The 16746-nt window shown below is 43.2% G+C and overlaps 1 protein-coding gene across 2 annotated transcripts in view; it reads right to left on the bottom strand.

The window, feature by feature from the left end:
* Positions 1–16746, bottom strand: part of sepsecs (Sep (O-phosphoserine) tRNA:Sec (selenocysteine) tRNA synthase) — a 110174-nt gene that overhangs the window by 67092 nt on the left and 26336 nt on the right. For both annotated transcript variants that reach the window (XM_055638113.1, XM_055638121.1), the window contains exons 2-4: positions 16405–16523; positions 14960–15114; positions 8466–8584 (exon numbers count right to left, since the gene is read on the bottom strand). In XM_055638113.1, coding sequence (XP_055494088.1) covers positions 8466–8584; positions 14960–15114; positions 16405–16523 — 393 coding nt within the window. The remainder of the gene's footprint in view (positions 1–8465; positions 8585–14959; positions 15115–16404; positions 16524–16746) is intronic.

Here is a 16746-nt window from a genome sequence, read left to right as displayed (position 1 = left end):
AAATTTCATGTACGATGCTCCGCTATTCCCTGGGAAACGTCTTTTCATTTTGCACTGTACAACTGTTGCTTGCAAGGTGACAATAAAGGTTGATTGATTGATTGATTGATTGATTGATTGATTGATTGATTGATTATCCACCATCCGTCTGGAGTGGTGCATTGTGGCTACAGAACACATTCCTCTGGCATATTCTGCATGTCAAAATTGCTTCCATGATACCTCCCTCCCAGCAACTATGTCCTCTGGTCCTTGATTCCTCAACTCTGGGCAAGAGATTCTGTTCATCTACCTGATCTATTCCTCTCATGATTTTATACACCTCCATAAGATCACCCTTTATCCTCCTGCGCTCCAAGGAATAGAGACCCAGCCTCCTCAACCTCTCCCTATAGCTCACACCCTCTAGTCTTGGCAACATCCTTGTAAAGTTTGTCTGAACCTTTTCAAGCTTGACAATATCTTTCCCATAACATGGTGCCCAGAACTGAACATGATATTCTAAATGTGGTCTCACCAACGTCTTATCCAACTGCAACATGACCTCCCAACTTCTATACTCAATACTGACTGATGAAGGCCAATGTGCCAAAAGCCTTTTTGACCACCTTATCTACCTATGACTCAATCTTCAAGGAACAATGCACCTGCACTCCTACACCGCTCTGCTCTACAACACCCCCAGAGGCCTACCATTTACTGTGCAGTTCCTGTCCTTGTTAGACGTCCCAAAATGCAAGACCTCACACTTCTCTGTATTAAATTCCATCAATCATTCCTCAGCCCACCTGGCCATTGATCCAGAACCTGCTGTAATCTTTCACAACCATCTTCACTATCTGCAAAACCACCCACTTTTGTATCATCAGCAAACTTGCTCATCTTGCCTGTATGTTCTCATCTAAATCATTGATGTAGATGACAAACAGTAACAGGCCCAGCATTGAACCCTGAGGCATACCACTAGTCACAGGCCTCCAGTTCGAGAAACAACCTTCCACCATCACCATCTGCTTCCTTCCATGGAGCAAATTTGCAATCCATTGTGCTATCTCTCCTTGCATCCCATGCAATCTGAGCTCATATATCCGATATTGCTGTCTAGATTTAAGAAAAGAACAAATTAAATGTAAATTGCAATGAAAACTTAACTTTCAAGATCCTTCCCTGGTATCGCATGACCATGACTTCAAATCATATTATTCTTTTAACACCAATACCCAAGTACACCCTATCCAATGCTATTGTGGGCAAGTAGAACACAAAGTGCTGGATGAACTCCGTGGGTTTGGCAACATCTGTGGAAGGAATGTATGTTTCGGGTTGGGACCCTTCTTCAGACTGATTGTACAAAGCTGCAAGAGAGGTGAAGATGGGTCAAAGCCTGACAAGTGTTAGATGGATACAGGTGAGGGTTTTTTTGATTGGCAGATGGATGGACAAAGTCTAGAGATTAAAAGAATACAAAAGTGTCAAATAAGCAGAGGTGAAGTGCAAAGCTGGAGGAAGGGACAGAGGAGGGAGAAAAACCTCCTCTGAGAAAAGAGAGGGGCGGGGGGAGTGAAAGCATGTAACCTGAAATTGGATAATTCAATGTTCATGCCATTGGGTTGTTAGCTACCCAAGCTGAATATGATATGATGTTCCTCCAGTTTGTATGTGGGATAATTTGGCAATCAAGGAATCCCATGACAGAAAGGTTGTAAAGGTAGTTAAAATAGCTTTCAATTGGGAGATCCAGCAGGCCTTGACAGACCAAGAACAATGTTCATCTTAACGGCCGCCTAATCTACATTTGGTCTCGCCTATGTAAAGGACGTCACATTGGGAGCACCAAATGCAGTAGTTGAGATTAGTGGTTGCGTGAACTCCTGGAAACGATGCCAGCGAGTCTGGATGAAGGCGAGGGAGGACGTGTAGAGACAGGTGTTACACCTCATGCGGTTACAGGGGAAAATACTCCTGCAGTCTCTTAACATAAATGAGTTAACTATTGTGAGAGAATAGCAGGGCTGCTGCAGTTGAAATAAAATGCCCAACATTTGCAGGTAACAAAATTATTAAACAAATAATACTAAAGTTAATTGATTTCTGACATAAAGTAAATGAAGCGCATTAATTTGAACGAACATAGTTTTGGTTGCAATGATCTATCTTCCTTCATACTGCAAAGGCCTTTTGAGCAATTTCCTCACGGCACAAACTTCCTCTAGTGAGTTGCTCTGAATTCCTTCCTGTAATTATACGGGGAATAATATCCATGGAAAGTGATTCTCAAATGTAATGGAGACTAGGTGTCTGAACAGATCAACAGTGGTGGACTACTATTCCACCAATTCATCAATTCATTTTTTTCTCTTTTTGAATGCTCAAATTGTATTGCTATCAAAATGAAAATAATAGGCAGATTTGACATGTATTCCCTGACCAAAATAAGCATGAGCAATAGGCACAGACTTGATATGCCGTGAGGAATTTGAACAAAAAGGTTTTTGCGACAAGAAGGATGATATAGTGATTATTGCAACCGGAACAGTTTATACAAAAATGAATGTGCTTCACAAAGTTTCTAAGTCAAAAACAAATTTACTTTAATAATATGTTTAATAGTTTTGTTTTATTTGTTTTTAGTGTTTGTTGCAGGTAACAACACAGCGCTCAGAAGGTTATTATGCAATAAACAGTTGCAGGAGGCAAGTCTGTATCTCAACCCTCCTGGAGAATAATATTGATGGTTAAGCTTTAATCATGTGATATACAAATTATATGTTGAAGGCATAGTATCCTTCCGACTCGGCTATTAAGCTCCTAAATGCCTTGAATCGGGATATAAAAATACTTTTTTCTTTCCACAAAATTTATGATACAAAGGAATAAATCGTGTTCACTTTCATACCCATTGACATTTGAAAACCTGAAGAATAAATATTGAGCAGATAAATGAGATTCTCCCATCAGGGCCAGGAGATACAACAGCTTATACAGTTAGGATACATCTCTTCCGTACAATACATGAAAAGGATGCCCTTTAAATACAAAAATAAACCTGGTCAAAACAAATTCCCAGTGCTTATACACTGACAGCAAAAAACTATCACAACTCAGCACAATCGGAATTTAGTGCTGATATCATTTAGAAATGATTAATAGAATTTGGGAGATAGACAAAAATGCTGGAGAAACTCAGCGGGTGAGGCAGCATCTATGGAGCGAAGGAACAGGTGACGCTTCGGGTCGAGACCCTTCTTCAGACTTGGCCCAAAACGTCACCTGTTCCTTCGCTCCATAGATGCTGCATCACCCGCTGAGTTTCTCCAGCATTTTTGTCTACCTTCGATTTTTCCAACATCTGCAGTTCTTTCTTAAACAACAGAATTTGGGACGACTCAACAGAACATTGTCCTGTGATTGTGGATGAGGTGCATTTCTGGGGCGTAGTAAGCTTAATTTTCACTGTAAATGGATGAGTGACTGAAAAATAGACAATAGACAAGAGGTGCAGGAGTAGGCCATTCGGCCCTTCGAGCCAGCATTGCCATTCAATGTGATCATGGCCGATCATCCCCAATCAGTACCCTGTTCCTGCCTTCTCCTCATATCCCCTGACTCCGCTATCTTTAAGAGCCCTAGCTAGCTCTCTCTTGAAAATATCCAGAGAACTGGCCTCCACCGCCCTCTGAGGCAGAGAATTCCACTGACTCACAACTCTCTGTGTGAAAAAGTGTCCTCATCTACGTTCTAAATGGCTTACCCCTTATTCTTAAACTGTGGCCCCTGGTGCTGGACTGAAATGAGACATTAGAAAATATATATATATATATAATTTTAATTTAACAAGTTGCCTCACCAGTGTTTAATCAAACAAACAAATAGCCAAATAATGATGAGGGGACTGTGGGAGAAACTCTCCTCCCCCCCCTCTCCTCTCCCCCCCCTCTCTCTCCCCTCTTTTTCTCCCCCCTCCCCTCCATCCCCATTCCTCCCCTAAACCCCCTCCCTCCACACACCCCTACCCCCTTCCCTCCACCCTCCCCCCCCCCTCCCTGCTCCCAACCTCTCCACATCCCCTCTCAGCACATCCTCTCTCTCCCCCTCTTTCTCCTCTCTCCCCCCCCTCCCTTCCCCTTCCCTCTCTCCCCTTCCCTCTCTCCCTCTCTCTCTCTCTCTCTCTCCCCTCCCCCACCCCCCACCCCCCCCCCCCCCTCCCCCCCCCTCTCTCCCCTCTTTCCCCTCTCCTCCCCCCTTTCTCTCTCTCTCCCCTCCTCCCCTCCCCCTCCCCCCTCCCTTAAACCCCCTCCCCTCCACACACCCTACCCTCTTCCCTCCTACCTTCTCCCTCCCTGCTCCCCACCTCTCTCCCCCTCAACCTCCTCTCAGCACCCCCTCTCTCTCCCCCTCACCCTCACCTCTCTCTCTCTCTCATCCCCTCTCTCTCTCTGTCTCTGCCCCTTCTCTCTCTGCCCTCACTCTCTACCACCGCCCCCTCCCCCCCTCTCTAGGTGTGACTGCAAGTTGGGGGCTATGCGTCAGTAGATAGGGTGGTTATGGGGTAAAAGGAGCAAATTAATAATATTAATATAATATCAAGGGAGGTAATTAGCGTGAGTGCAGGGGGTGGGGATATTTAGTGTGTGCGACGCTGCATGCCGCCTCCCCCCCCACAACCGCACATTGGGGAAACAGACCCAACGGGTCTGCACTTGGTCTAGTTTATATTGTAAATAGCTGGGGTCCCAGCACCGAGCCTTGCGGTACCCCACTAGTCACTGCCTGCCATTCTGAAAAGGACCCGTTTACTCCTACTCTTTGCTTCCTGTCTGCCAGCCAGTTCTCTATCTACATCAATACTGAACCCCAAATACTGTGTGCTTTAAGTTTGCATACTAATCTCTTATGTGGGACCTTGTTGAAAGCCTTCTGAAAGTCCAGATATAACACATCCACTGGTTCTCCCTTATCCACTCTACTAGATACATCCTCAAAAAATTCTATAAGATTCGTCAGACATGATTTAACTTTCATAAATCCATGCTGTCTTTGTCCAATGATTTCACCACTTTCCAAATGTGCTGCTATCCCATCTTTAACAACTGATTCTAGCAGTTTCCCCACTACCGACGTTAGACTAACTGGTCTGTAATTCCCCGTTTTCTCTCTCCCTCCCTTTTTAAAACGTGGGGTTACATTAGCTACCCTCCAATCCTCAGGAACTACTCCAGAATCTAAAGAGGTTTGAAAAACTATCACTAATGCATCCACTATTTCTGCGGCTACTTCCTTAAGTACTCTGGGATGCATGTTGGGCCATTACACTGTTAAAGGATTTGAAGAGTGTCATTATCTTTGTCAGGATCCATCAATAAGGAATGCAGACGGACGAGTAAATAAAATATGAAGGTGTCTGGCATTGGGAACAAAAGGATTGTCACCTTGTCGGCCCCATGCCAGTTCCCGGTACAAATAGCATCCTGGTTCATGATAGAACCAGGCACCTGAAATTCACGAGAACAGCACAAACAACTATTCCACTGTACATGCTGCTAAATGGGAGCTATAGATAATTAGATGTATTAATTAATTAGATAAGTTAACAGATGTGTACTACATAAAATAGCATGGCTACAATCTTCGGTCTGATGAAGTGTCCTGCCCTGAAACATCACCTATCCATTTGCTCCACAGATGCTGCCTGATCCACTGAGTTTCTCTGTGAATTTGCTCAAGTTCAAGTGAGTTTATTGACATGTGTCCCTGTATAGGACAATGAAATTCATGCTTTGCTTCAGCACACATAACATAGTAGGCATTTACTACAAAACAGATCAGTGTGTCCATATACCATAATATAAATATATACACACATGAATAAACTGATAAAGTGTAAATAACAGATAATGGGTTATTGATAATTAGAGTTTTGTTCGAGCCAGGTTTAATAGCCTGATGGCTGTGGGGAAGTAGCTATTCCAGAACCTGGTTGTTGCAGTCTTCAGGCTCCTGTACCTTCTACCTGAAGGTAGCAGGGAGAAGAGTGTGTGGCCAGGATGGTGAGGGTCCTTGATGATGCTGCCAGCCTTTTTGAGGCAGCAACTGTGATAAATCCCCTCGATGGAAGGAAGGTCAGCGCCAATGAGGGATTGGGCAGTGTTTACTACTTTTTGTAGTCTTTTCCTCTCCAGGGCACTCAAATTGCCGAACCAAGCCACGATGCAACCGGTCAGCATGCTCACTACTGTGCACCTGTAGAAGTTAGAGAGAGTCCTCCTTGGCAAACCAACTCTCCGTAATCTTCTCAGGAAGTAGAGGCGCTGATGAGCTTTCTTGATTTGTATAGGTGGTAGCCAAAGATCGAACAGCAGCAACCATTTATATAATGAATCATTAAATGATTTTAAAAAATGCTAGATTTTTCTAATACTGAACACCTCTCCAATTTGATGACCTGAATATTTTTGCATTATTTTTAATATCAATTTTAGCTGGTAAGTAATCTGGGTGTTTGAAAATGTGGACAATAGTTGTTTAATGTTTAACAGCTGTTTAATAGTTGTTTAAACTATTTTTTCCAGCCAATTAGTGAAAGGAAGACAGTTTTCGCAGAATGCTTTAAAATAGTTCAATGAGACAGATTATTTTTGTTTGGACTAACAGATATATAACAGGGTAATTTTTTGCAGAAACCAGCAAGTCATTAACAATAAGCATCTTGACAAGTCTAAAATATTATTAAAACATCACAAGTACACACACTCAAGAACACCATGATGTTAGAAATCCAACTGTTAATGCAGAATAATTTACAACCATGTATATTTATTTTAGCATTGCTGACACATTTCCCTCTCCCTGTAAGTTTGGATCCTCTTTACTCTTCAACCTACTTTCCCAAAGATACAAAGTCCACATTAATTACTGTTTCAAACTCTAGAATTAGTTGGAATCTGGAACGCACAGCCTGAAGTGGTGGTAGAGGCAGATACCTCCACACCATTTAAGAATCATTTGAATGAGCACTTGAAACAGTAAGACATATAGTAGGCTACAGATCAAATGCTGGTAAACGGGATTAGTTTAGATGTGTGCTTGATGGCTAGCATGGACCCAGTGGGCCGAAGGGCTTATTTCTGTGCAGTATGATAACCCAATGCCACCAGTGGAATGAAGATTTAGAGTAACCAGCAAGTGGTTTGCTTACCAATTTTTTTTTGTGTGCTACATAACTCAATTTTGATTAAAAAATATCAAACTACCAAGGGAAATAGCAATCTTAGAATTTCATGAAGTCCACTATTTTCTTTATTGATCGTCCATGTGATAATGTACAGAGCACCCAAATACACATCCATCAGCTCACAACTGTGCAACCATTGTCCAAGACCACACAAGACATTTAGGTGTGTGTGTGAGGAGGCTTCCTTCTCCATTACTCCCTAAAATGTTCCCAGCCTATTGAAACCTATCTTTGTGGCTCCATTTGAATTAAATACATACACACCATTAGTGGTTTTGGTTCAAGACCCCAATGCCACGCAAAGACATGACCCCTACCATCCCTCCAAACCTTCATGCAAATCCACACGTTCTTGCCAGATCACAATTAAATGCCTCGTATTTGTCTTAGCTCTGTAAAAGTGTCATGTGATGCTGTCAGCACAGGAACACACAGGTACCCCACTCTCACCATTAGCTTTCACTCCAGTTCACCTCATCCCTCCTGACAACACCTCAGGCATGATGCCATCTAATCCCCTTCCCATAATTGGTGAGCTCCCAAAGGTAGACACAAAATGCTGGAGTAACTCAGCAGGGCAGACAACATCTCTGGAGAGAAGGAATGTGTGACGTTTCAGGTCGAGACCCTTCTTCAGACCCAAAACGTCACACATTCCTTCTCTCCAGAGATGCTGCCTGTCCCGCTGAGTTACTCCAGCATTTTGCGCCTACCTTCGATTTAAACCAGCATCTGCACTTCTTTCTTACACATTGGTGAGCTCTCTAGATGCCTGAAAGCATTTTTTGTATTTTTCAAGAGAACAGTAATTTTCAATGAGCCACACGAGGACTTCTCGGACAGCGAGCCAGAGAAATGAAACAGTCTGACATACTTGTGGGAAAGTGGCTGCAATCCTATTGGTAAGAAATTTACTCGACTGTGCCGATGAGATATTAAGTTACTTACACAACTGGAAAACACTCTCTTCATGACTGCCATCTTATCCTATTTACCAGTTTTACTGCAATTTTACAGCCCAGGCTTAAATAATGTATATCACAATCCAAAATAAAAATCACCGTCTAAAACCTAGACAAACTAGAGCTAGATAATCGTTTTACACTTAAAATGTATAATGAACAAAAAATATTTTTGTAGACGTGCATATTTAATTACAAATGATAACATTAAAACTATCACAGCTCATTTTTTCTAAGACAAAGTCTATAAGATAACGCAAATGTTATCAAACCTGCAATTCGAAGAATGTCCAACATAAGAGAGTTTGTTATTTTATTCAGGAGGCTGGATCCTGCTGCTTTAGGCTGAATAGCTGCAATATCACCTGACCTTCCAATCCCATGCATCAACCTAAATTAAAAGGCAGAGAAAGCCAAGTTAATATTGTAAAGATGTGGTCATGTAGTGCAAAAAATTATGAATACATACATTTAACAATTGTTTGTAATGGGAAAATACATTTCATTATTCAATGAATTTAACTCAAAGTTAACTGTCTATTGACTATTGGTATCTCTTTAGCCCTTGATCTGTTTCCAAGATTGAATCACTTATGTAATTTGCATATTTTGTTACCCACTTTAACCAAGAGTGTTTTCATATCTTAGATCACTTTTTTGAGGTAAGTTTCATCTTTCTGTATGCCTAACCTTGCGAAGCTCACCGCCTTTTATTTTACAGAAAGGAGCCCTGGAAAATGGATTTAACTTAGGCTTTCATTAAAATTTCATTATGGCTTTTGAAATTCTTAAACTAATACATCATATTTCACTTTACATGCAAATATTCAAAAAATGCACATCAAAAAGTCATAACTTCTTCCTGGCTCTGCGAGTTGACAAAATAATAATAAAAATAGCAAATCCATTATCAGTCTAATCTTAAAAAAATATTTCTAATACAACATTATGGGGAGAAGAATAGGAAGCAACCTAATATCTGAAAAATAAGAGTTTGAACTAGATTGAAGAACAAAAGGACCTTGAAGAATTGATTTATAAATCACTAAAGAAGGCAACACAAAAACTGGCACTGGGGCTCATCTCCAGGACAGATTTGAAAAGCATGCAAGTCTGAAGAAGGGTCTCGATCCAAAATGTCACCCATTCATTCTCTCCAGAGATGCTACCTGTCCCGCTGAATTACTCCGGCATTTTGTGTCTACCTTCAAGTTATATTAAACTTGTAACAAGCCTTCACACTCTCTCAATTCTTGGGGGAAAAACATCTGCAAATGCTGAAACGCCGAAATCAGAGCGGTAAACAACATATATACTAAGCTGGTCAGGCTGCATCCGTGGAGTAAGAAAGCAAACCATTAAACCAAAGAACACAAATTTATCTAAGGGGATAGTTGGTAAGCCAGGGCTCGAAATTAGCGGTTGCCCGGGTGCCACTGACCACTCAAAGCGCCGCCGGGCAACCGAAACACCGAGTCATTTTTCCAGCTTGGCAACCAGATACTGGTTTATACCGAAGACAGACACAAAAAACTGGAGTAACTCCGCGGGTCAGGCAGCATCTCTGGAGAAAAGGAACGCAACGTTTTGTGTCGGCGGTGATGGCTGTATTGCGTGGGAAAGATACTAGGTGCGGGGTGAGGAAGAGTCGGAGCGAATAACGTGCCCCGAACAGCGGCTCCATCTCCTCCTCCCGCCCCCCTTGATAGCGGCCGCTGCTTGCAAACCCGCTAACGGCGCTTTCAATACAAACCCTCCAGCACGCCGAGGCAGGGAGGAGGGAGGGAGGGGGAGACCACGGCGTGCAGGAGGGTTTGTTTTAAAAGCGGCGTTAGCGCATTTGCAAGCAGCGGTCCTTATCAGGGCGGGCGGGGTGCGGGAGGAGGTGATGGAGCCGCTGTCGCCACTGTACGGGACCCGTCATTCGCTCTCTGAAGCAGCTGCAACAAAGAAACTATAGCTATAGGATCTTTGAGCTGCACCGCTCGGCCCCGCACCTTGCTGTTGGCTGGCGGAGGAGGGAGACGATGAGTTCCCAACGGCCAAGGCAGCGGGGCGATGTTGTCCGAGGAGCGCTGACCCTCCTTCCTCCATACCTCGCCCCCCTTCTCTCTCTCTCTCTCTCTTGTACACCCCCTACACCCCCCCCCCACCCTTATCCTGGGACCCCTCCTCTCCATCCCGCACTGATCCCCATCCTGCCTCTATTCAGTCCTCACTGACATCCTTGTGCTCCCCACCCCATCTCTCCCCCCCCCCCCCCAATCTATTCATCCTGCACTGATCACCCTATCCCCTCGCATTGATTCTCTTGACCCCCCCCCCCCCCCCCCCCATCCATCCTACACTGGTCCCCCAATTCATCCTGTACCTACCCCCCCCTTTCCCATCCATCCTGCACTTCTCCATCCATCCATCCAGTTCTGATCACCCATCTATCCTGTGCTAATCCACGCATTCATCCCGTACTGACCCACCCTCCATTTACCCTGCACCTTCCCATCATTTATCTTGCAGTGATCTCCCATTCATCCTGCACAGACCCTCCGATCCACACTGTACTGACCCCCCCCCCATTCATCCTGCGCTGAATCTCCCCCCCCCTCCCCCCCCATCCATCCTGTACTGATCCTCCCATTCAAGAAGAATGGGGGGGAACAGTCTGAAGAAGGGTCTCGACCCGAAACATTGCCTATTTCCTTCGCTCCATAGATGCTGCCTCACCCGCTGAGTTTCCCCAGCACTTTTGTCTACCCCCCTATCCCATACTGAACCCCCCCCATTCAACACCACTGAATCCCCCGTGCTCTCCCCTCCCATTTTCATAACAACCAACACTGACAATTCACCTGCCTCAATCCATCCATTCTGCACCGACTGCCATCCATTCTGCACCATTCTGAGCGAACCGAATGTTTGATAACGGAATGCAATCAAATGTGTTTTAATTCCCATTATTTGTTTTAATCTATAACGATGGATTAATTAAATTGTGAACACGTGAGACATTAAAACTGCAGTGTTCGATTGTCACTGCTGCCGTTGACACGTTATTACAGAATTCATTTTAACGGCAAATCAATGCTCTTAATATGGAGTATCAGTACTGTAGTTATTTAATGAGCAACATTCACAACTATACGTACACATATATGTTACCATGGTCCAGGATTTATTGACACAGGTTGATCATACACTGATCATACGCTGAATAATCCAACCACGTTTTTGTTTGGAAGTGGAAAGAACGAATTGAAATTGCATTAATTGCAATGTGTAAAAAGAGTTGAGATACTGTCTTATAATTTTGATGCATGTCATTGTGGGATATATCTTGTCTTGATTGGTGAATATGTTTAGTTTGTGACTTTATTTGAAGCAGAAATAATATGTGAATGCTTCATTGAGTATAATTCCGACTGGTAACTACGCACTTCGTCCGAGCACATTATCGCACGCGTCATGCAAGCCGTCTTAAACGACCGCCTAAACTGTCATTTGGAAACCTAAAAAGCTGCCAAGGTTGCCCGGCTGGCAACAGGGAAAAAAAGTTAAGCGAGAGCCCTGTAAGCACATGAAAGAGAAAGGAACAAACAGGTATACTGTAGAAACAAGGAACTGCAGATGTTGGTTTACACAAAAGGACACAAAGTGCCGGTCAGGCATTTTTCAGTGGGTCAGGCAGCATCTCTGGTGAACATGGATTTGTAACGTTTCGGTTTGGGACCCTTCGTCAGACTGATGGTGGGGGAGGGGTGCTGCAGAAACGAGGTATACTGATCGGGTTCAGACAAAATGGGATGAAGGTGCTCTTGTGGACAATGAATACCTACTTAGAGCAGCTACTTGAAAAAAATGAGCAAGCTAAAAAATTACCAATTCTAAGGGAGAATTACAAATGCACAGGATGGTATTATAACATTTTCTCTATTCTTTGAAGAGATCAAGCTTGACTCGTGGATATTGCAACTCCTTAGTTGCTCTCTCAAATCCAGAAGAATATTCACACTCAATTCCATGTTTCAATTATCTCACTCAGGAGTTAAAGCAATCACAGTAACAAATTAAATTTATAGTTTATGGTGCATGACTTGTTCAAATCGCTCATTTATAAATGTTCACCAACAACAGGCTATAAGATTAAAAAAGGAGCAAATTGCATCACTGAGCACTGTAAGCAGATGGATTATGAAAGGTGATAACCCGGGTGCCAAAAACATCACTACTTTGAACTCCCAAACAACTTAATTACGTTCTTCAAAATAAGACCATCTCCTGTCAAGTTATACAAGGGAAAGTCAAGATCAACAATATTATGCAGGGGCCGCGGAGTGTTTTTGAAGGTGGGGGGGGGGGCTGAGCGATCACTGATCACTGGCCTTGGGGGTACCCAGCCGAGGGAGTGGAGCGACCAAGTGGAGCGACCAAGTGGAGCGGGTGTGGGAGGGGTGTGAGGGAGTTAGGGACTTTTTGAAATTTGATGTATTAAAATCATGTTTCAGTGCATTGTAGAAGTATGATTTCAATGTTTTTTGTTGGAAGTATTTTTAAGATCATGTCGGGCCTACATGAGAGATAGGAGCAGGTGATTATTATTTTTGTTATTACTCGACCTCCAAAAACTGGGGGATAATAATACAGGCCATTCCCCACCTCATAAAGTGGGGGGGATTTATAGGAATGAGCAAGGAATCTGAGGGGTAACTTTTTCCACACAAAGGGTGGTGGGTGTATGGAACAAGCTGCCAGAGGAGGTAGTTGAGGCAGGGACTATCCCAACATTTAATAAACAGTTAGACTGACACTGGAAGGTAAGGACTAGGGGGACTAGTCTCTGTTGCGACTAGGGGGGAGGGGGAGCAAGGAGCACGAGTTAGGGCCTCATCTATGATGGGAGAGGGGTAACAAATTAGGACATCTCGCATGTCCTGGTATGGAACACCTCATCTTGGACGCAGAGCCGGTGTAGACGGGGTAATTGGGAGTAGGGGATAGAGTCTTTGCAGGAAGCAGGGTGGGAAGAAGTGGAGACAAGATAGTTGTGGGAGTCAGTGGGTTTGTAATAGACATCAGTCAATAATGTATTTCCTGTGATGGAGACTGTGATCAAGAAAGGGGAGGGAGGTGTCGGAGATGGTCCATGTAAATTTGAGTGCAGGATGAAAATTGGTGGTGAAGTTGATGCAGTTGATTAGGCTAAACGCAAATTGGAGACCTTTCTGTCCTTGGTCTCCTCCATTGTCAGAGTGAAGCTAAACACAAATTGGAGAACAACTTCGTTCAGCCCGCCTGAACCAACCTGACCTCCCGGTTGCTGAACACTTTAATTCTCCTTCCCATTGCTACACAGACCTTTCTGTCCTCGCTCTCCTCCATTGTCAGAGTAAGGCGAAACGCAAATTGGAGGAACAGCATCTCATATTTCGCTTGGGCAGCTTACAGCCCAGTGGTATGAATATTGATTTATCTCCCTTTAGGGAGCCGCGGGAAATTGCCTCTCTCTCTCTCTCTATCCCATCCCCACCCAAGTCACACTAGCTTCTCACTTTCACACTACAAAACACACTGTTTCTTAGTGTGTTTTGTGTGGGGGGTGGTGTGGGGGGGTAAGGGGGAAACCGTTTCGGCCGCCTCCTCCATGGAGAGGCGACTTTTTCCAGGTCGCCTCCCCCGTGTCCTAACAGCGAGGATCGGCGCGGCCTTTCCCGGAGACGCGCCCGGGGCTCGGGGCTCCGGCGGCGGGCGCAGCGTGGACTGTCAGCACGGAGCTGGGGCTCGCTGGAGGGGAGCGCTCCGTTCCGTTGGCCCGCAGCAGACGGCAGCCTGAAGCCGCGGTCTGCACAGCTCCAGCTGGCGCGGCGTCTACAGCCCGGGATCCCTCGTGGGGGACCCGGGGGGAAGAAGAAGCTTCCACCGCCGGCCCGCGGCCATCTTCTACCGCGGGTCTGGTATGGACTTACATCACCCCTGGAGGGGAGCTTCGACCGCCGGCCCTGCAGACTGCGGTGCTTACGGCTGCGACGTGGAGGAAACTTTAAATTTTTCGGCCGCCGGCCTGCGGCCTACACCAACTAAAAGCCGCGGTCTCCGGTGGGGAGGAGCCGACTATGGACTTACCTGGACTTGTACCTTGTCCTTTTACCATCTGGACGCCCGCAGCAACGGCTGCGGAGGGTTGAGGTCCCGACCACGGGGGGAAATGGAGGAGGACTGGCCAAATTGTGTGCCTTCCACCACAGTGATGAATGCTGTGGTGGATGTTTATGTTAAAAATTTATTGTGTTTTTGTGTGTGCCCTTTATCATTGTATCGCTGCTGACGTATCATTTCACTTGCACTTTTTGTGCAATGTGACAAATAAACCGTTGTATTGTATTGTATTGTATTGTACAAATAGCTTGTTTCCTTTATCATCGTTACTTTTTTGCATATCTTTCATTCATTGTACTTTATCTCTCCACATCATCGTCTATAGCTCTCGTTTCCCTTATCCCTAACCAGTCTAAAGAAGGGTCTCGACCGGAAATGTTACCCATTCCTTCTCTCCAGAGATGCTGTCTGTCTGGCTGAATTACTACAGCTTTTTGTGTCTATCTTCGGTTTAAACCAGTATCTGCAGTTCCTTCTTACATGATCCATGTACCTGTGTAACTGTGTTTCTTAAATGTTGCGTTCTTTATTTTATGTCAGAATTTATGTTCAGGACAATGCTACACTTTTCTTTTTGAAAATATCTTTAGCTATTAAAAACATAATAAGATCTTACCTGTAATGTCTTCGAGCAACCAGGCTTGAGGCCACTCTACCTTCCCTCTCTCCAACTCCACAATTACCAAGGAAGTTATTACTATCCATAATAGCCAGCTCGTGTAGAAAAAGCTCAATAGTGTTCTCATCCCATTCATCTTCTGGACACTTACCCTAAGGAAATTATGCCACAGATTTTAATATCTCACATGGGCTGTAAAATGCTTTCATAAGTTGTGGAACACTTAATACAGCCATATTTGTCACAACACTATCTGGATTTATGTCTTCAAGGAATGCAACTCCCAAGCTTCTCATTTATTCTATTTTTATTTTCCTTTACCAAAGTAAAGAATAAAAAATAAAACGGTCCTAAAGCAGTTGCAACAAAAACAGGCCACGAATATGGCTTATAACAGAGGCCTAAACACTCATGTTTTTCATTTAAATCCTAAGGTTGCATTTAATAACAGAAATTGGCAAATCAGTCCTCCTGCCTGTTGCACATTCAATGATATACAGTACTAAACTTCCACTATTTGCCTTTGTTCAGTATCCTACACAAATAGCAACTTGATCTTAGATTCACCATCCTTTTTTTGATTCCAATCAGCATTAACAACACTGGAAGTCTATCTCACTATCTTCCTGATTTTAATGTTTCCCTTGACTTACACTATCAATGGATTGAGCTTCGTTCCGTCTTGTCAATTCAAATTCCCAAGCATCTCACTTCAATCACTTGTCATTGTTTGATATGTTCTGACTTTATACTAATTAGAGGAGCTGGTAAATTGACTGACAGTGAGGAGGATGTTCCAAACCTGACACTGGGTATGCCTCTGTGGTCTGCAAATCTAGCAGTTAGATTGAACTTCTCATCTCCATGTTTACTTATTCCACCAGAAATGATCATTGTAAGTATACTTTAAAATATATATTTTTAATCTCAGCCTTTAGTACTGTTAGGAATAGTTATGAAAATAAATGTGGCACGATTCTTAATTTACTACCTAAACTGCAGTAGTCTGCACTGAATTTAAATAAACATTCTGGTATTTATATATACTAAAATATTCCAAAGAATTAGGTCACAAATTAAGTCTTTAAAAGAGCTTAGCATGGTCTCTGCAGATTCAGAGTATGAAATTCAAACAAAACATTGCAAATTAGTTGGTCTCTATACTGGCACAAACAAAATAATTTGTGAGTGTTCACATAAATAAGCTTTTCATTGTGAATAAATTAACAAATTCTTTAGATAGTCATTTAAAACCTGAGAAATTAATACAGGGAGAAAGCTAAAGGTGGAGAGAAGAGAACTTGATAGGTTCCGAGAAAGGTTTTAGAGAAGAGATTTTTTGTTGTTTTTTTTCTTTTGCATATGATAAAATGTGCGACAAGTTTTCCGACAAAATTAATTAATTATACTTGCAAATCATCAATTTAAATTATTTTCATTACCTTTTCTATTAATAGCCGAATTAAGTGTTCATGTGTGCGATGGGCCTGTAAACCTTGGCGAATGTATGAAGGGGAGACTATCTTTTCACATAGAGAGAAATTTTCCGTATTCATCCCAGCTGTTGAGGCAAAATAAAATGTTTTAATCTACACGGCATTTTCCAGTAATAACATTTGAAAGAGAAATAAAATCATTGAAACATGACATTCTATACTTGAAGCAAACTCTCAGAGGCAATTATAGATATGCAATAAATGTTAGCCGTCAATGATACAGAAATCCTGTGGACAATGAAAACCAAATGGAATTTTACATACATCATGCATTTGGTATACACAGTA

The sequence above is a fragment of the Leucoraja erinacea genome, chromosome 1, assembly GCF_028641065.1.
Source record: "Leucoraja erinacea ecotype New England chromosome 1, Leri_hhj_1, whole genome shotgun sequence".
NCBI classification, from domain to species: Eukaryota; Metazoa; Chordata; class Chondrichthyes; order Rajiformes; family Rajidae; genus Leucoraja; species Leucoraja erinaceus.
Note: the sequence above shows the minus strand (reverse complement) of the source record. Positions and strands in the feature narration are given on the sequence as shown.